The following is a 20765-nucleotide window of genomic DNA, read 5'->3' on the forward strand; positions in this document are numbered from 1 at the left end:
TAAAGACTTTAAATAAGAAATACCATGAAATAAAGACGAATCAAAGAATATAATGAAAGGGGCATTATAAATTTGTAAAAGCAGAGCACCAAAACTTTTTAAGGTTATGAAAAATGTCTTTAAACCATTAGCTTGAACCATCTTAAAAATAATTTTAGTACTACATTTATTCTATTAAAAAGTTAATACCCGATTTAAAACTATGTATTAAAGTTAACTTAGATGACATAGGAACTACCACGACAAAGTTATTACACAATTCTGCATAATTTGCTGAATATTACAACTCCATGGAAATGATCCAGAATAAAAGTTTTAGATAAAAATTAGTGCCCTTTAAATATAATAGTTATTAATTAACAACGATACGGGCTAATACTGTATTTCCTCATTCTTGCTAGTAGGTAGTCAAGCTGGCCACATAATCATATGGACTATCTATTAGGGAAAGTGATATGTAAAGTTCTATTACACAGAAAAAGATGTTTTTCTTTGTCCTTTTGCTTCCCCCCACCCTTTTTTTTTTTTTTTTTTTAAGGATTTGAGAGTGAGAGAGTGTGTGCAAGTGGGAGGAGGTGTAGAGGGAAAGAATCTTCAAGCAGACTTCCTGCTGAGCAGGGAGCCCAACGCAGGGCTCAATCTCATGATCCATGAGATCATGACCTGAGCCGAAACCAAGAGTCAGACACTTAACTGACTGAGCCACCCAGGCAGCCCCCCTTTTTCCTCTTAAGATAATTTTACTGAAATATACTGATGTACAAACAAGTATAACTAAAACAAAGTATATTTAAAGGGTAAGTTTTGTCATTTAAACATTTATGAAAGCATTCCCACAATCAATTTAATGATTAGATCTAACACCCCCAAAAGCTCCCTCCCTGAGCCTTTATAATCTCTTCCTTATACCTTTCCTGTTCTTCCTGGCCACCAGGCAATCATTCGTATGATTTCTATCATTACAGATTAGTTTTTATTTCATAGAATTTTATATGAATGGAATAAGACAGAATAACGTATTCTTAATTTGGCTTCTTTCACACAATACAATTATATTTTGAGATTCATCCACTCTTTTGCATCTATTGATAGTTTATTCCTTTTTAATTGCTGTAAGTTATCCGACTGTATTAACAGTTTATCACAGTTTATCCATACATCTGTTTATGAACATCTGGGCTGTTTCTAACTTTTGGCTATTTTAACAAGCTGCTACGAACATTCCTGTTTGACTTTCAGTGGACACGCTTTCATTTCTCTTGCGTAAATACCCAGGAAAGGGGCGGCTGGATCATATAGTAGGTGCATGTTTAACTTTTAAAGAAACTCCAAAACTGTTTTCAAAAGTGCTTATACAGTTTTACATTTCTACCACGAGTGTTTTAAGTATTCCAGTTCCTCCAAATCCCCATCAACACTTGGAGTAACCAGGCTTTTAAATTCTAGTCATTACAATATAGGAGTGGAGTGGTATACTATGGCTTTAATTTCCATTCTCCTAATGCGTCGTGATGTTTATCTTATTTACCTATATTTACTTGCTATTCGGATATCTTTTTGGTCAAGTGTTTAAATCTTTTGCTCATTTAAAAATAATTGGGTTGCTTTAGAAAAAAGTATTATTGAGTTTTGAGAATTCTTTATTCTGGATACAAATCCTTAATCAGATGTAGGACTTAAAAGTACTTCCAGATTCTGGCTTGTCTTTCTCTTAATAGTTTTTCATTTTGATGAAAGACCAATTAATCAATGTATTGCTTGATGGACTGCTTTTGGTGTCATACCTAAGAAATTTTTTCCTGACCCAGTGTTATGAAGCTTTTCTTCAATGTTTTCTTCTAGAAGTTTTATAGCTTTGTTTTACATTTAGGTTTATAATTTGAGTTCATTTTTGTATACAGTGTGAGGTATGGACTGAAGTTTTTTTTCTTTTGTATATGGATATCCAATTGTTCCAACCACCGTGTGTTGAAAAGTCCATTTTTTCCATCTGGGTTGAAAATCAGTAGTCCATAAATTTGGCCCTTTTTGTGGACCCTCTCATATTTCATTGATACTCTTGACATCAATACTACAGTATTTTGATTACTGTAGCTTTAAAATACATTTTGAAATCAGGTAGTGTTACTCAAACACTGTCCTTTTAAATTTCCTCGCAAATTTTAGAGTAAGTTTTTCAACTTCTACAAAACTGCTAGGATTTTGACAGGATGGCATTGAATCTATAGATAAATTTTGGGAAATTGATGTTTAACAATACTGAGTTCCTCCATGAATAAACATGGTATATCTATTATGTATCTAGGTCTTTAATTTCTGTTGATAATTTACAGTTTTCAATATGCAGGCTTTCTCCCATCTTTTATTAGATTTATGTGAAATAGATATTTCATGTTTATATATTAAATATTTCATATTTTTGATGCTATTGTAAATGGTACTGTTTTTAATTTCTAATTGATTGTGGCTAGTGTATATATATACACACACACACATATATATATAAACCAGCTGACTCTTATATATTGATCTCATATCTTGCAACCCTGCTAAACTCATTTATTCTAGTAGCTTCTCTATAGATTCCAAGTAATAATCTAATGAATGATCAACATCCTGTGTGAATAAAGATAGTTCTAGTGCTTTCCAATCTTGATGCCTATTATTGCTTTTTTTCTGGCTCTATTGCACTGGCTAAGACTTACAGGGAATGCTGAATAGAAGTGGTGAGAGGAGATACTCTCCTTCTAGTGGGGAAAACTTTTTTTTTTTTTTTTTAAGTATGATGTTAGCTTTAAGTTTTTCATTATAGCCTTTACCAGGTTGAAGAAATTCAGTTCAGTTCCTTCTGAGTGTTTTCATAAGGAAAGAATGGATTTTTATCAAATGTTTTTCCTATGCCTATTGAGAGATTACCCTTTTCAGTGTGCTAAGATAAAAAAAACTTTTCTGAAATTAAACCAATCTTGCAAACCAAACTTGGCCATGATGTATTACCTGTTTTAAAATATTATTGCATTCAGTATGCTCTATAGAACATTTGCGTGTATGTTCATGAGGGAGATGGTATATAGTTCAGGAAGGTCTCTGGTTTGGTATCAGGTAACGGCCTAATAGAATAAGTTGGGTAGTATTCCATCCATTTCAATTTTATGAAAGAGTTTGTGTATAAATGGTATTATTTCTTCCTTAACAGTTTAGTCAATTTTCTTTTTTTAGATTTTATTTATTTGAGAGAGAGAGAGAGAAAGTGAGCGAGCGAGCATGAGTTGGGGGGGGGGAGGACCAGAGGGAGAGGGACAAGCAGACTCTACGCTGAGCATGGAGCCCATCCTGAGATCATGACCTGAGCTGAAATTAAGAGTCGGATGCTTAACTGACTGAGCCACCCAGGCACAACAGTTTAGTCAATTTTACCAATGAAGCCACCTGGGCCTGAAATTTTCTTTCTGGAAAAGTTTGTAACTCTCAATTCAAATTTCTATAATACATTTAGGGTCACTTAGGTTATCTATGAGTACCCTGTGGTGGTGTCCAAGGTATTTGTCCTTTTCATTTAAGTTGTGGAATTTATTGGCATAAATTTTTTTCACAATATTTCTTTTTTATCCTCTTAATATTGGTAAAATCAGTAATGATACCACTGCTTCCTCTCTTTCTTAATCAGTATGGCTAGTAGTTTATCAATTTTAACTTCTCAAAGAACTAGCTTTTGCTTTAATCAGTTTTCCAAGCTGTTTTTTCCTCAAAGTTTTCTATTTCATTGATTTCTACTCTGATACTTACTTTCTTGTACTTTGAATTTAGTGTGCCTTTTTGTCTGTTTGGAACTTTGTCATTGGTTTGAAACCTCTTGTTATTTTCTAATAAAGGGGGTCAGGGCTATAATTTTCCTCTAGCGATTTAGTGGCATCCTACACATTTCAGTCTCTTTTTATTTCTCTTCATTCCAAAATATGGTCTAACTTCTCTGATGAGTTCTTCTTTGACACTCTAATTGTTGTATCAATTATTGAGAGAGAGGTTTTAAAATCTCCAATTATAATTTTATAAATGTCAGAGCACCTGGGTGGCTCAGTTGGTTAAGTGCCTGCCTTAGGCTTAGGTCATGATCTCGGGATCCTGAGATCGAGCCCCGAACTGGGCTCCCTGCTCAGTGGGGAGTTTGCTTGTCCCTCTCTCTCTGCCCCTCCCTGTCCCTGCTCATGCTCTCTAATAAATAAAAAATATTTTAAAGAATTTTATAAATGTCTACTTCTCCTTGCTATTTTATCAGTGTTTGGTTTATGTATTTAAGCTGTTTATAGATGCATGAATGTTTAGGATTATTTTGTACTCTTGATAAATTGACCTTTTTATTATTTTGAAATAACCATCTTTTTGCTGATAATTTTCTTTGCTGCCATTTACTTTGTCTGATCATAATGTAGGCACACCAGCTTTCTTTTTGTCTAGCTTCTTGCTCTTAATCTATTTGTATGTTTATAACTGAAGTACATTTCTTAAAGGCAGCATATGTTTGGTGATTGTTATTTTTTCCCCCAATCTGACAACCACTGCCTTTTAAATAAATGGCTTACAATTCACCCATTTCTCTGCACTCCCTCTGACAACTATCAATCTGTTCTCTGTATTTGAGTTTGGTTTAAAAAAGATTTGATTATCTTTAGATGCTACATATAAAAGAGCATATTTGTCTTTCTCTCATTTCATTTAGTATAATGCCCTCAAGATTCATCCATGTTGTCACACATGGCAAGATATCATTTATTTTTATGGACAAATAATACTCCATTATATATGTACACACTACATCTTCTTTATCCATTCATTCATCAATGGACACATAGGTTGTTTCCAAATCTTGGTTACTGTAAACAATGTTGCAATGAACATGGGAGTGCATATCTTTTCAAATTAGTGTTTTCATTTTCTTTGGATAAATACCCAGATGTGGAATTGATGGATTGAATGGTAGTTTCATTTTTAATTTTTTGAGAAGACCCATTTTCATAATGGCTGCACTAAATTTACATTCCTACCTACAGTGCACAAGTGTTCCCTTTTTCTCCACATCCTCAGCAATACTTGCTATTTCTTGTCTTTGATAACTGCCATTTTGACAGGTATAAGGTGGTATCTTATTGTGGTTCTATTTGCATTTCCCTGATAATTAACTGTGTAGAGCATGTTTTCATGAACCTCTTTGGTCATCTGTATGTCGTCTTTGGAAAAAATGTCTATTCATATCTTCTGCCCAGTTTTTAATTAGACTGTAGGTTTCTTTGCTATTGAATTGTGAGTTTTAAAATATATTTTAGATAGTAGTCCCTTACCAGATGTAAAATGATTTGCAGATACTTTCTCTCATTTGGTAGGTTGCTGTTATTGGTTTCCCTTGCAGAAGCTTTTTAGTTTGATGTAGTCTCGCTTGTTAATTTTGCTTTTGTTGCCTTTGGTTTTGGTAGTCAGATTTAAAATAGCACCATAACTGATATCAAGTTGCTTACACTCTATGTTTTCTCACAGGAGTCTTATGGCTTCCGAGCCATGTTCAAGTCTTTAATCCATTTCTAGTTTTGGTGTGTAGTGGTCCAGTTTCATTCCTTTGTATGTGATGTCCAATTTTCCCAGCACCATTTATTGAAGAGACTGTCCTTTTCCCTCTGTATATTCTCTGCTCCTCTGTTGTAAATTAATTCACCATATATACGGTGAATTAATGGGTTTATTTCTAGGCTCTCTATTCTATTTGTTCTATGTGTAGGTTTTAATACTAGTATCATAGTATTTTAATTACTATAGCTCTGTAATATAGTTTGAAATCAGAGAGTGTGATGCTTTGAGTTTTATTTTCTTTCCCAAGACCGCTTTTAGGGTCTTTGATGATTCCAATTCAGTTTTAGGACTGTTCTGTTTCTGTGAAAAATGACGCTGCAACTGTGATAGGGATTGCACTGAATCTGTGTATTAGTTTGCGTAGTACGGATATTTAACAATAGTCTTTTAATCTATGAGCACAGATTATCTTGCCATTTATTTATATCTTCAGTTTCTTTTATTATTGTAGTTTTCAATATACAAGTCTTTCACCTCCTTGGTTAGATTTATTCCTGGGTACTTTATTCTTTTTGACACATTTGTAAATGGAATTGGTTTCTTAATTTCTCTTTCCAATATTCATTATTAGTGTATACAAATACAATGGACTTTTGTGTTGATTTTTTATCTTGCAACTTTACTGGATTTCTTTATTCTAACAGTTTCCTGATTTGAATCTTTAGGATTTTTATATATAGTATCATGTTATCTGCAAATAGTGCCAGCTTTACTTCTTTCTTTCCAATTTGGATGCTTCTTATTTCCTTTTCTTGCTTAACTGCTCTGGCCGTCCTTATCTAGTACTGAATAAAAGTGGAAAGAGTGGGCATCCTTGTCTTGTTCCTGATCTTAGCAGAAAAACTGAAAAGCTTTCCATAGTTGAATATGATGTTAGCTGTGGGCTTGTCATATTTAGCCTTTCTACTATGTTGAGGTACATTCCCTCCATAACCACTTTGATGAGAATTTTTATCATAAATGGATGTTGTATTTTGTGAAATGCTTTTCCACATGTCAAGATGATACGATTTTTATCCTTTATTTTGTTAATATGGTCTATCATATTGATTCATTTGTGGATGTTAAACCATCCTTGGAATAAATCCCACTTGATCATGGTGTATGATTATTTTAATGTACCACTGAATTCAGTTTGCTTATATTTTGCTGGAGATTTTTGTATCTATGTATTAGGGACACTGTTCCCATAATTTCTTTCTTTTCTTGTGGCATCCTTGTCTGGTTTTGGTATCAGGGTAATGCTTTCCTTATAAAATGAGTTTGGAAGAGTTTCCTCCGCTTCTTATTTTTTGGAAGAGTTTGAGGAGGATTTTTGTTTGTTGGAAGGTGGGTTTTTTTTTTTTTTAGTATTTTTTAAAATTTAAAATCAATTAACATATAGTTATAACTAGTATTAGTTTCAGAGGTAGAGTTTAGTGATTCATCAGTTGCATAGAACACCCACTGCTCATTATATCAAGTGTTGTCCTTAATGCCCATCACCCAGTTACCCCATCCTTCCACCCACCTCCCCTCCAGCAACCCTCACTTTGTTTCCTAGTTGACAGTCTCTTATGGTTCGTCTCCCTCTTTGATTTCATCTTATTTTACCTTCCCTTCCCCCATGTTCATCTGTTTTAGTTCTTAAATTCCACATGAGTGAAATCATACAATATTTGTCTTTCTCTGACTTATTTCACTTAGCATAATACCCTCTAGTTCCATCAACATCATTGTAAATGGCAAGATTTCATTCTTTTTGATGGCTAAGTAATATTCCATTGTTTATACCACATCTTCTTTATCCATTCATCTGTCGATGGACATCTGGGCTCTTCTCATAGTTTGGCTATTATAGACATTGCTGCTATATACATTGGGGTGCAGGTGCCCCTTCAAATCACTATGTTTGTATCCTTTGGCTAAGTACCTAGGAGAGCAATTACTGGGTCTTAGGGGAGCCCTATTTTTAACTTTCTGAGGAAACTTCATACTGCTTTCCAGAGTGGCTGTACCAGTTTGCATTCCCACCAACAGTTTAAGAAGGTTCCCCTTTCTCCGCATCCTCACCAATATCTGTTGTTGCCTGACTTCTTAATTTTAGCTATTCTGACTGGTGTGAAGTGGTATCTCATCAGTTTTGATTTGTATCTCCCTGATGCTGAGTGATGTTGAACATTTTTTCATGTGTTTGTTGGCCATTTATATGTCGTCTTTGGAGAAATGTCTGTTCATGTCTTCTGCCCTTATCTTGACTGGATTATTTATTTTTTGGGTGTTGAATTTGTTAAGTTCTTTATAGATTTTGGATACTAGCCCTTTATCAGATTAAGACATTTGCAAATATCTTCTCCTATTCTGTAGGTTGTCTTCTGGGTCTGCTGAGTGTTTCCTTTGCTGTGCAAAAGCTTTTTATCATGATCAAGTCCCAATAGTTCATTTTTGCTTTTGTTTCCCTTGCCTTTGAAAACGTGTCTACCAAGAAGTTGCTGCAGCTGAGGTCAAAGAGGTTGCTGCCTGTGTTGTTCTCTAGGATTCTGATGGATTCCTGTCTCACATTTAGGTCTTTCACGTTGGAGGGTTTTTGATTACTGATTCAGTCCACTTAGTAGTAGCCCGTCTGTTCAGATTTTCTATTTCATCTTAATTCAGTCTTGGTAGGTTGTATTGTTTCTAGGAATTTATTCATTTCTTGTAGGTTGTCCAATTTGTTAGCATACAATTGTTTATCATAGTCTCTTATGATCCTCTGTACTTCTGTGATATCAACTGTAACATCTGTTTCATTTTGGATTTTATTTGAACCCTCTCTTTTTTTCTTGGTGAGTATAGCTAAAGGTTTGTCAAGTTTGTCTATCTTTTCCAAAAAACCAGCTTTTAATTTCATTAATCTTTTCTATTTGTCTTTTTAGTCTCTATTTCATTTACGTCTGCCCTGATCTTTATTTCCTTCTTTCTATCTTTGGACAATTTTTGGACTTTACCTAGGTCCTTGAGGTGTACAGTTAGGTTGTTTGAAACTTTTCTTGTTTCTTGAAGTAGGCATTTATGGCTATGAACTTCCCTTTTAGAATTGCTTTCCTGCATCCCATAAATTTTGGTGTGTTCCATTTCTATTTTCATTTGTCTCAAATTATTTTTATTTCTCTTCTGATTTCTTTTTTGACCCACTGGTTGTTTAATAGCATGTTTAATCTTCACATGTGTAAATTTTCTAGTTTTGTGTAAATATCTCCTTTCATACCACTGTGGTTGGAAAAGGTGGTTGATATGATTTTAATCCTCTTAAATATGATATAATGCAAGTATTTCCAAGACATATGATCTGTCTTGGAAAATGCTGCACTTTCATTTGAGAAGAAGGTGCATTCTGTTGTTTTGAATGAAGTGTTCTGCAAATACCTATTAAGTCCATCTGGTATAATGTGTCATTTAAGACCAGTGGGCTATCTGTTGATATAAGTAGGGTACTAAAGTCCCCTATTATTATTGTATTGCTATTTCTTCCTTTTGATCTAAATATATATTTCCCTTATACATATAGATGCTCTTATGTTGAACGCATTTACAAATGTTTTATTTTCTCACTGGATTGACTCATTTATCATTTTTGATAACCTTGTCTCTTATTACATTAAAGTCTGTTGTCTGATAAAAGTATAGCTATTCCAGCTTTCCTTTGGATTTCATTAGCATAGAGTATCTTTTTCCAACCCTTCACTTTTTGTCTGTGTATTTCCCCTTACATCTAAAGTGAGTCTTTCAGGGGCGCCTGAGTGGCTCAGTCGTTAAGCGTCTGCCTTCGGCTCAGGTCATGATCTCAGGGTCCTGGGATCGAGCCCCGCATCGGGCTCCCTGCTCAGCGGGAAGCCTGCTTCTCCCTCTCCCACTCCCCCTGCTTGTGTTCCTGCTCCCACTATCTCTCTCTCTGTCAAATAAATAAATAAAATCTTAAAAAAATAAATAAAAGTGAGTCTTTCAGATGAGTCTTGTTTATTTTATCCATTCAACAGTTTTATTGAAAAAATTAATGCATTTATATTTAAAGCAATTTTTTTTTTTTTAAAGATTTTATTTATTTATTTGACAGAGAGAGAGTGACAGCAGGAACACAAGCAGAGGGGATTGGGAGAGGGAGAAGCAGGGCTTCCCACCGAGCAGGGAGCCTGATGCGAGGCTTGATCCCAGGACCCTGGGATCACGACCTGAGCCGAAGGCAGGCCCTTAATGACTGAGCCACCCAGATGCCCCTATTTAAAGCAATTATATGTATGTGCTTATTTCCTTTTTGATAATTATTTTCTGGCTGTTTCTGTAGTTCCACTTTGTTCCTTTCTTTTCTCTTGCTCTCTTCCTTTGTGGTTTGATGACTTTCTTACTGGTATGCTTATATTCCTGTCTCTTTATCTTTTGTGTATTTACTATAAATTTTTGCTTTGTGGTCACTATGAGGCTTAGATAGAACTCAGATCTCTAACACTCTATTTAAATTGTTCACATTGTAAAGCTTAACATTATTACCCATCCCCATGTTTTATGTTTTTCACATCACATTTTGGATCTTTTAATCTTGTGTCCTTTAACTATTATAATCACTTATTTTTGCTACTTTTGTCTTTTAATCTTTATACTTTATAAGTGATTAATCCACTATATTTACCATATATTAACCTTTCTGGTGAGATGTATTCTTTCCTATTTTTTTTTAATACTAATTAGCGCCTTCTGTTTTCAGTTTAAAGAAGTTCCTTTAACATGTCTCCTAAGGCCAGTTAAGTGGTGATGAAATCCTTTACCTTTTGCTTGTCTGGAAACTCTCTCTCTCCTCCACTTTTTCTTTTAAAAAGTCACACCTAAGACATTTACTGTTGGATTTTAAATAAGCAATACATACCAAATTTCCTCAATTATGCCCAAAATGATTTTCTTACCATGATGAGTGCACTCTTTAATCCCCATCATCTCTTGGACCTGTCGACCCACCTCCCCTCTGATAACTCAGTTTTTTCTCTATAGTTAAGAGTCTGTTTCTTGGTTTGTCTCTCTCCTTTTTTCCCCCTTTGCTCTTTTGTTTTGCTTAAATTCCATGTATGAGATCATACAGTATTTGTCTTTCTCTGACTTATTTCACTTTGCATTATATTATACTCTCTAGCTTCATCCATGTTGTTACAGATGGAAAGATTTTGTTCCTTTTTATGGCTGAGTAAGATTTATTTTCTCTCCCTCTCTCTTTGAGAGAGATATAGGTTCCACACCCATTGTGGAGCCCAACATGGGGCTTGAACTCATGACCCTAAGATCAAGACCTGAGCTGAAATCAAGTATCAGATGCTTAACCAAATGAGCCACCCAGGCACCCTTTGAATATTTCATTGCATATCTACCTATCTATCTACCTATCACTTATTCTTTATCCATTCATCTATTGATGGACACTTGGGCTACTTCTATAGTTTGATATTATAAATAATGCTGCTATAAACAGGGGTGCATATAGCTGTTTGAATTAGTGGTTGTGTATTTTTTGGGTAAATACCCAGTAGTGTGATTGCTGGATTGTAGGGCAGTTCTATTTTTAACTTTTTGAGGAACCTCCATACTGTCTTCCACATTGACTGCACCAGTTTGCATTCCCATCTGCATGGGGGTTCCTTTTTCTCCACATCCTTGCCTACCCTTGTTGTTTCTTTTGTTTTTGATTTTAGTCATTGTGACAGGTGTGAGGTGATATGTCATTGTAGTTTTGGTTTGCCTTTCCCTCATGAGTGATATTGAGCATGTTTTCATGTGTCTATTGGCCATCTGTTACATCTTCTTTGGAGAAACGTCTATTCATGTCTTCTGCCCATTTTTAAATAAGATTATTTGTGGTTTTGGTGTTGAGTTGTAAGTTCTTTATATATTTTGGATACTAACCCTTCACTTGCAAATATCTTCCCATTCAGTAGCTTCTCTTTTTGTTTTGTTGATCGTTTCTTTTGCTGTGCAGAAACTTCTTATTTTGATGTAGTCCCAATAGTTTCTTTTTTGCTTTTTTTCCCCCCTTGCCTTAGGAGACTTATCTAGAAAAATGTTGTCATGGCCCATGTCAGAGAAATGACTGCCTGTGCTCTTTTTCTAGGATTTTTATGGTTTCAGGTCTCACATTTAGGTCTTGAATCTATTTTAAGTTTATTTTTGTGTATGGTGTGAGAAAGTGGTCCAGTTTCATTCTTTTACATGTAGCTGCCCAGTTTTCCCAAGACCATTTATGGAAGAGACTTTTTCCTATTGTATATAAATTTCTCCTTTGTCAAAGATTAATTGACCATATAGTTGTGGGTTTATTTCTAGGTTCTCTATTCCATTCCATTGATCCATGTGTCTATATTTATGCCAGTACTCTACTGTTTGATTACCACAGCTTTGTATTATAACTTGGAAATCTGGAATTGTGATACCTCCAGTTTTATTTTTTAAGACTGCTTTGGCTATTTGGGGTCTTTTATGGTTCCATAAAAATTTAGGATTCTTCTAGTTTTGTGAAAAATGCTATTGGTATTTTGATAAGGATTTCATTAAATCTGTAGACTGCTTTGGGTAGTATAGAATTTTAACAGTATTTGTTCTCCCAATTCATGAACATGGAATATCTTTCCATTTCTTTGTGTCATCTTCATTTTCATCCATCTGTGTTTTATAGTTTCTCTGTCACTTCTGAATAACTTTGCCAGGTAGAGTATTCTTGGATGGCAGTATCTTTTCTTTCAGTCCTCTGAACATAAAATGCTATACCCTTCTTACCTGTAAAGTTTCTGCTGAAAAATCTGCTTATAGATTTATGGGAGTTCATTTGTATGCAGTAAGTTGTTTTTTGCTTGGTGCTTTTAATATTTTCTCCATTTTTCATTCTTTTTTGCTGCTCTGTGTTGTCTTCATGTTGACTGATGCTTCTGCTGCTTCTAGTCTCATGTTGAACTAGGCCTCTAGTGTATTTTTCAGTTCAGTTATATTTTTCAGCTCTGTGACTTCTACTTGGTACCTTCTCCTATTTTCCATCTCTTTGTTGAAGTTCTCACTGTGTTAATTCATTCCTCTCTCCAGTTTTGTAAGCATCTTCATGACCATTACTTTGAATTCTTTATTAGGTAAATCACTTATCTCCATTTCATTAATTTTTTTCCCTTTAAGTTTTATCTTTTTTTTTTTTCCTTCCCATTTGGAACACATTCCCCTCTTTCTTCATTTTACTTGACTCTCTGTGTTGGTTTCTATATAGCAGATGACACCACAGCCTCTTCCAGTCTTGAAGGAGTGGCCTCGTGTAGGAGATGAAACTTGTTATTCAACTCTGTCTCAGTTCTTGTTTGTCTTTCAAACCTTTATGCTTGTCCAAGCAGCCTATTACATTTTTAAAAGCTTCCAGTAGTTGAGGATGTGCCAAGACCTGTCAGCGTCCTGGTGGGGGATGATTTCAGTACCTAGATTGAAGCTGACTGGAAGCCAGACCTCCAGGCATCAGCTTTTAAAAGTATGTAAATATATTACAGTCCTGTGGGACCACAAATGTAAGCCTCCACTGGCCATAAGAACCAGGCCATCTGGAGGTATCCCCTGGGTGGCAAAGTGATCAGGGCTCCAGACAAGTGTATAAGGTCTTTTTTGGGTGATGGTAATGAGGTGGAGCAAGGCAAACGGAGAATGTAAGATGGTGTCCTGAGCCTATGTTCCTTGAGAGCAGCTTTGTATGACACTAAATGTGTGCCAAAGCTGAAGGAGGTCACTAAGGCCAAAGCCCCAGACCAAGCAAAGATGCCTCCTTCACAGAAAGACTGGGGAGTGTGCCTCAGTCTGTTGTCTGTGCAGTGCCCTGGGGGTGGTAGCCTGCTAGTCTGCCAAGAAAAATCTCTCCAAGTGCCACAGTCCCATGGGGCCCAGGAATGCTAGTCCTCCACCCCCTATCCCAGCACCAGAGCCAGGTGATCAAGGGGTGTTCCCTGAAGGCACCTACAAAAACTGGGACACCAGATGCATGTACAGCTCCCCTCCAGGCACTGGCACTTGGGAGCACAGCAGAGAGTGAGCTCAAAGATAGGGCCCACCCACAGAAGTCTCTGGAAAGGATTATAGTCAGACCCAAGATGTGTGTTTAATTAGAAGTCTGCCACTCAGGCTGTAGTCGTGATGGTTAGCTAATAATCTTCCTTCACAGGAAGCCTGAGCTCCTAGGTCTGATGCCTCTTGCTGTGCCCTAGAGGGCAGAGCTGTTAAGGAACTTGCTTTATAGTTCTGTGGGACCCATGAGTGTAAGCCTTACTGGGCACCAGAGCCAGGGATGCAGTGATGTACCCAGGCAGCAGTTGCAAAAACTGAGATGCCAGACAGGGGGTTTGATCTGCTTTCTGGGTGACACTATTACAGTGCCATAGAACAAAGAATACATGGCTCCCTTGGCCTCCACAGCCAGGAGATCAAGACTGCAGCCTATTTAATGTAATTATTGATACACTAAGGTTTAAATCTATACTTATTTTGTTTGTCCCATCTCTTCATTATAGCCTTTATCTTCTTTCTCCCATCTTTTGAATTAAATGAATTTATGATTTTATCTTATCGCCCCTATTGGCTTATTAGCCTTAACTCTTATTTCAGTGGTTGCTTTAGGATTTAATGTATATATCTTTAACTAATAGTCTACCTTCAAGTATTTCATTACTTCATATATAACATAATGCCCTTAAAATAGCATATATTTCCATTTCTCTAATTTCATCCTTTGTGCTATTACTGTCATATTTTTAACTTATAAACCACACTCCATATTATTCTTGTTTAAATGGATGTATTAGTTTGCTAAGACTGCTATAAGAGAGTATTGCAAATTGGGTGGCTTAAACAGAATGTATTTTGTCACAGTTCTAGAGGCTAAAAGTCTGAGATCAAGGTGTCTACAGGGTTGGTCATTTTGAGGGCTGTGAAGGAAAATCTGTTCATGTCTTTTTTTTTTTTTTTTTTTTAAAGATTTTTTATTTATTTATTTGAGACAGAGAGAATGAGAGAGAGCGAGCACATGAGAGGGGGGAGGGTCAGAGGGAGAAGCAGGCTCCTTGCTGAGCAGGGAGCCCGATGCGGGACTCGATCCAGGGACTCCAGGATCATGACCTGAGCCGAAGGCAGTCGCTTAACCAACTGAGCCACTCAGGCGCCCTGTTCATGTCTTTATTCTAGCTACTGGTTGTTGGCAATCTTCATGGTCTTTGGCTTGTAGAACCATCACCCCTCCGCTTTCACATGACATTCTCCCTGCGTGTGTGTGTGTTTTTTTAAGCCAGGATTTCTTTTTATAAGAATATTACAATCATATTGAATAAGGACCCACCCTAATGACCTCATTTTAACTATTATCTCTGTAAAGACCCTATCTCCAAATAAAGTAACATACCAGAAGTCAGACTCCAACATATCTTTCCAAGGAGGAATAGGAAAGAATTCAACCCATAATAATGGTCAGTTGTCTTTTAGAGAGTTTAAATAATAAAGAAAAAAACTACATTTTTTTACAACTATGTATGTTCTTTATCATTTTGTGTAGATATGTATTTTCACCTGGTTGAAGCACTTCTTCCTTAACATTTCTTGAAATGTAAATTGGCAGATGTTGAATCCTTGAAGCTTTTGAATGTCTGAAAAATATTTTGTCTTTATTTTTGAAAGATAGTTTTGCTTGGTGACAAATTATCTTATAGTATTTTAACATGTCTTTTTAAAAAAATCTTGTTCCTTTTAAGAATTTCTCTTTATCACTGTGTTTTGATTTTGTGTATGTGTTGGGGGGGGGATTGATTACCATGTCCCTTGGTGTAATTTTGTTTCTTGAGCTTGTGGGTTTATTGAGCTTCTTGGACTTGTGAATTTATAGCTTTTATCAAATTTGGAAAATTTTAGGCCATTATTTCTTTAATCTCACTGCCTTGTGGGAGGGACTCCAATTATGCTTGTATCTGGCCACTTGATATTATCTCATTGCTCACTCATGTTCTTCCAACTTAAAAAATTATTTTCATATTTAATTTTGGATAGTTTCTATTGTCATGTCTTCAATTTAACTTTTCCTCTGCAATATCTAATGGGCTTAATTCCATCTAGTATGTGTTTCATATCCTACATGGTATTATCCATCCCTAGAAGTTAGATTTGGTATTTTTAAGTATGTTCTAGGTCTCTAAACTTTTTGTACATACAGAATACAGTCATACTGTGTCTATTTTATGTCCTTGTTTCCTAATTTTAACATCTATGTCAGTTCAGGGTTGGTCTTTGTTGATTATGGCTGGTTATTTCTTTATTGGATGTCTAACATGGATTTTTACCTTGTTGGGTGCTGGATGGCATTGTATTGCTATGAATATTCTTGAGCTTTGTTCTGGGATGTAGTTAAATTACCTGGAGACACTTTGATCTTTTTGGGTCTTCTAAGATTTGTTAGGTGGGACTGGACCACTGTTCAGTCTAAGGCTAAATATTTTCTAGTACTCAGGTAAGACTCTTCTGTGTACTCATACTTAATGCACTGTGATTGTTTAGGTTTCTAGTATGGCTGATGGGAACAGGTACTATTTTCACCCTATATAAGTGCCAGGCACTATAACCTCGACTCCTTTCTAGTGCAGTTCGAGTCTCATGTAGTTTTCTCACACATGTCATGTACTGACCAGTACTCAGCTGAGTACTAAAGGAGGACTCTGCCTCCGGCTATCACATAATTAGTACTCTGTTCTCTGAACCCTAGCTGCCTTGGTTTAGGACTCTCAGCTCTACCTCCACAACTCAGGGAATCAGCTGGGCTTTGCCTGTCATGTCCTAGAAACTCTTTGAAGGCCATATGCTGGTGCAAAAGTAGGGCTCAACTTATTTTAGTCTTTCAGTGATCATCATCCTTTATCACCCGATATTCAATGTCTTGTAAATTACTTATATTTTGTCCACTTTTTGTTGCTTTAGGTAGAGGAAAGATCAATCTGGTCCTTGTTACTCCATTTTGGCTGGAAGTGAAAGTCTCTTTGTTTTAAAATTAGTTATAGCATTCTGATTCTACTACTGAACTTATATAAAGAAGTGCTGTGGTCTTCCCCAATGACTTTACAGTTTAAAGTTTATGGCTCTCTATATAAACAAATTTAATATTTATTTGAGCCCAAAGTTTAGATCAAATGGTTATCTTATTTCAGCAGTCCCTAAAGGATATCTCTAATGTGTCCTGAGGAAAGAAGAAAATCCATGTACAAAGCCAAATGCATTTTAGAAGTATAGGTCCTGATGGCACAGGAATTCTTTGCAGTGATAAGCTAAGATCAGCTATTTTACCATAAAGCAAACATCTGTCCACCTTTCAGAAGTAGAGATAATGGTAATAGTTTGTTAGCATTTTTTCGTCAAAATTCAAAGGATTCATATGAAAGTTCAATCTCTGGAACTTTTCAGTAAGAACGGCAAACATTTCTTTAGCATTCACTATGTAATAGGCACTGTGGTAAAAGTGTTTTAAATACTTCTTAACTAGACATTACAACTGTCCTATGAAATATGGTCCATTACTAACCCAATCATACAGATAAGAGAACAGGCTCAGAGTTGCAACCCCAGGTTGAAATAAGATTCTATTCTTTTATTCACGATGTAGTTAATGAGTACTTCATGTACTAGGCACTCTTGGTGCTAGGAATATAGCAGCACAATGAAAAATTTACACTGTAACACATTCTCTTTCTTTATAACATTAAAAATGCAATTTGTAAAAAATTTTGGTGCCTAATGCCTTATCAAAAGTAGAATGGCAAACATGAATTTGTCATTAAGAAAAAAAATCTAATTTTAAAAGCAGGGGAAACATTTTAAGTAGTTTCACCTACTAAGTACAAATGGCTGGGATTTAATAAAGTTTTAACTGTCTCAAAAGCCCTTGCTCTTGACATTATTCCATAACGGCTCTACATCACAGTACACTTCAGAAAAAGATACCTCAAACAAACAAAAAGCCCAAACCTAACAGCTATCTGGAAATCTTTGCAATCTACTAAAGTCTCTTGATTACAACAATAGATAAACAGGAAACAAAATAAATAAAAACCCATATTATTTTGACCAGTACCAATTTGTCAACTAAATGCTCAAAAATTTAATGGAATATTTATTTGCTTTTGAATAGAAATTTCATACCAACTTGTTCAAAGAGAAAACACTTGCTATTTTAGGATTATAAAGACAATGCTTTTCCTTTTAAATATCTTCAAGTCTCAAAACAAAACAGAGCTATGCATACCTCTACAGCAGGTACAATGTCTATGCCAACAGTTAGAAATTCTTCAAACTTCAGAAATGGGTTAAAGCAGCTGCCAACATCAAGTAATCTGATCTTTCCTGAGGTCTGTAGCAACCTAAAAATAGATGATTTTCAGTTCACCTTTTACAGAATAAAACAAAGTATAAGACAAAAAGATCATAAAAATCATTGGCTAAATTTTTGGTTTCAAGATCCCTTTACACATTTAAAAATTACTGAAGGTCCTAAAGACCTTAGTACCATATTTGAAATTAAACTGAGTAGTGAAAAAGCATTAATTCATTTATTTAACATGCTGCAATAGGCTTTTTTAAAAATGTAAATTATACTTTTAAGATGCAAAGTCTAGATTAGAAAGATAATAAAAAGTGAGGTATTGCTTTACATTTTTTCAAGTGTCTTTAATGCCTCGTTTAATAGAGGACAGATGAATTCTCATATGGGCTTTTGTGTACAGGCTGTTGTAACATCACATGCCATGTAGTTTGGAAAACTCTACACTCATGAGAGAAAGAGTAATAAAGACAAATGACATCTTAGTATTATTAAAATAATTTTTCACCCACAGAGATCCTGGAAGGGTCTCAGATCCCCAGACCACACTTTGAAAACTGTCCTTGTAGATAAAAGAACGCATTCACAAATCAAATCTCATTAGTCAATATAACAATGTCCTTGGACTTCACTTCAATTTGTCTCAGTAATTTAAAGGAACCAACAGAACATCATAAATAGTATTCTTAAACTTATGAAAAATTTTTATTGTGTGCAAGAGCTTTTCTCATGTCCAAAAACAGTCATTTCTGGTTTTGTGTACCTTCTTTTTTCTACTATTGTATAAAGTTGGTCACCTACAACTATCAATCTATGTAGCAGCAAGTAAGGATAAAGGAAACTGGATTTTATTGGACCCAAGCCTGTTCAGATAGTAAAGCAATAATAAAATTAAAGTTCAGACATATTCCATTTCCTTTGATAATTTCCTTTAAAAAATTTATGAGAACATATTGGAAAAATAAAGGAAATAAAATATAGGCGAATAATTGGGTAAAAATAGAATCTTGGTTCTCTGAAGTATAAAGGGCAGAGAGAACCTTTCCAGCTTCTCTTCCTTACACTTTGGCTACCATTTTCCTTTGGATCCACTGGGAGATGTTAAACTACAGACAGAAGGTTAAGCTCCTGAAAAAGGCACTATAAGTCAAAATAACAAAGTTGATATTTTTCAGAAAAGGAATGCAATAAATAGGGGTTGTATTTTTTATGAAGAGCATGATGCCTAACATTTTATAGAAATGACCACCATCACCATTTGAGAGTATATGGCAGGGTATAATATGATAAAAACAATATGAACTAATTAAGAACTCAACAAAAGAGCTATGAGGGTATAAGGAAATAACTCAAGATGGCCTTCATTGTCCATATCTGTAAAAAGACTCAATACCTCTGACAATGACCTCTAGATGAATGTCGGTTCTTGAAAGGAATAGCTAGCAACTCTGTCAGTGAAAAGAGCCACTCCAAGAGGTAATTTCCAGTACTGCAGCCACCCAGGAAGCAGCTTAATATGTAATTTGGGTGAGGCATATAACAAAAAAAGATCTGTAAAGTTGAATTAAGTTTGGTGATACTTGAAATATAATACACTAGGTTCCAAGGAAGAAAAATGCCAGCAAACATATGTGACACAGGTTCCAAGCTGCTAAACAGAGCAAAAGATCCAGTAGACAGGGGCCATAGGAATGCCTGGCATTTAGCTGACATTTGCTGCTGAACACAAATTTGAATACCCAAATCATAACCAGTTAGAATAAATGAATATCTGTAACAATAATAACATATACACTATTAGATAACCCTAGCCTCAAGTAGGATTATAGGGACTAAGAACAAGAGTTCTGGAATCAGAGAGATGAGGATCAAAACCTGATTCTGTCCTTCACCTGTGTAATATGGGGACAATTATGGTGCCCACACTTATGAGTTGTTTCCAGGATTAAATGAGATAATGCATTTATAATGCTTAACCAATATTTGCTACATGGCAAGTGCTCAAAATTGTTAGCTGTTAATGTTATAGATGGAATTTTTTTGTGGTTAATCCAGTAATGATCTTCCTGAACATAGTAAAAGCAGAATTTGCCTCATATTAAATTATATACTAGTAGATTCTGGTAAACTGGCTAGCTAATTCCTGACAGTCTCTTAAAAAGTGCTTCTTGTAAATTTTTCTATCTGGATGGAGTATTCTAAATCATTCAAGTTAATTCAACATTATGATACAATCACCAATAACAATATCATGAATTTATTCTCAGTATGTACCTCAGTCCATTTCAAATTCTTTGGTTCAGCTCCTTAATTTATTTGCATCAAACACATATTTACAGTTTAAAGAATAATCATATAGTGAACATCCAAGTAATTACCATCCAGGTCAAGAAATGAAACACTGCCTACACCCTGGAAGCATGACCCTCCCTGATGACATCCTTCATCCCTTTGTGTAATTGTAGCCACTATCCTGATTTTCATGGTAATCATTCTCTTCATTGCCTTTTATTGTCTTACTACCTACCTATGACCACATGCCTAAACAATACAGTTTTTCTTTTTTTTTTTTTGAGAGAGAGCGCATGAGAGTGGGCAAGGGAATAGATAAAAAATAAAGAAAATCAAGCGTAATACTATAGAAAGTCCTCAGTCACAAGAGAGCAAGAGAAGAAGGAACAGAGAAGAACTACAAAATACAGGAAAAAAATTAACAAAATGACAATAAGGACATACCTATCAATAATTACTTTAAATGTAAATGGTCTCAATGCACCAATTGAAAGAT

At 35.3% G+C, this 20765-nt stretch overlaps 1 protein-coding gene across 1 annotated transcript in view; it reads right to left on the reverse strand.

The window, feature by feature from the left end:
• SAMTOR (S-adenosylmethionine sensor upstream of mTORC1) overlaps window positions 1-20765 on the reverse strand; it is a 93995-nt gene that overhangs the window by 3564 nt on the left and 69666 nt on the right. Inside the window, exon 4 of the mRNA XM_036066414.2 lies at window positions 17903-18017. Within this exon, the coding sequence (XP_035922307.1) occupies window positions 17903-18017 (115 nt within the window). The remainder of the gene's footprint in view (window positions 1-17902; window positions 18018-20765) is intronic.

Source organism: Halichoerus grypus, chromosome 12, assembly GCF_964656455.1.
Source record: "Halichoerus grypus chromosome 12, mHalGry1.hap1.1, whole genome shotgun sequence".
NCBI lineage: Eukaryota > Metazoa > Chordata > Mammalia > Carnivora > Phocidae > Halichoerus > Halichoerus grypus.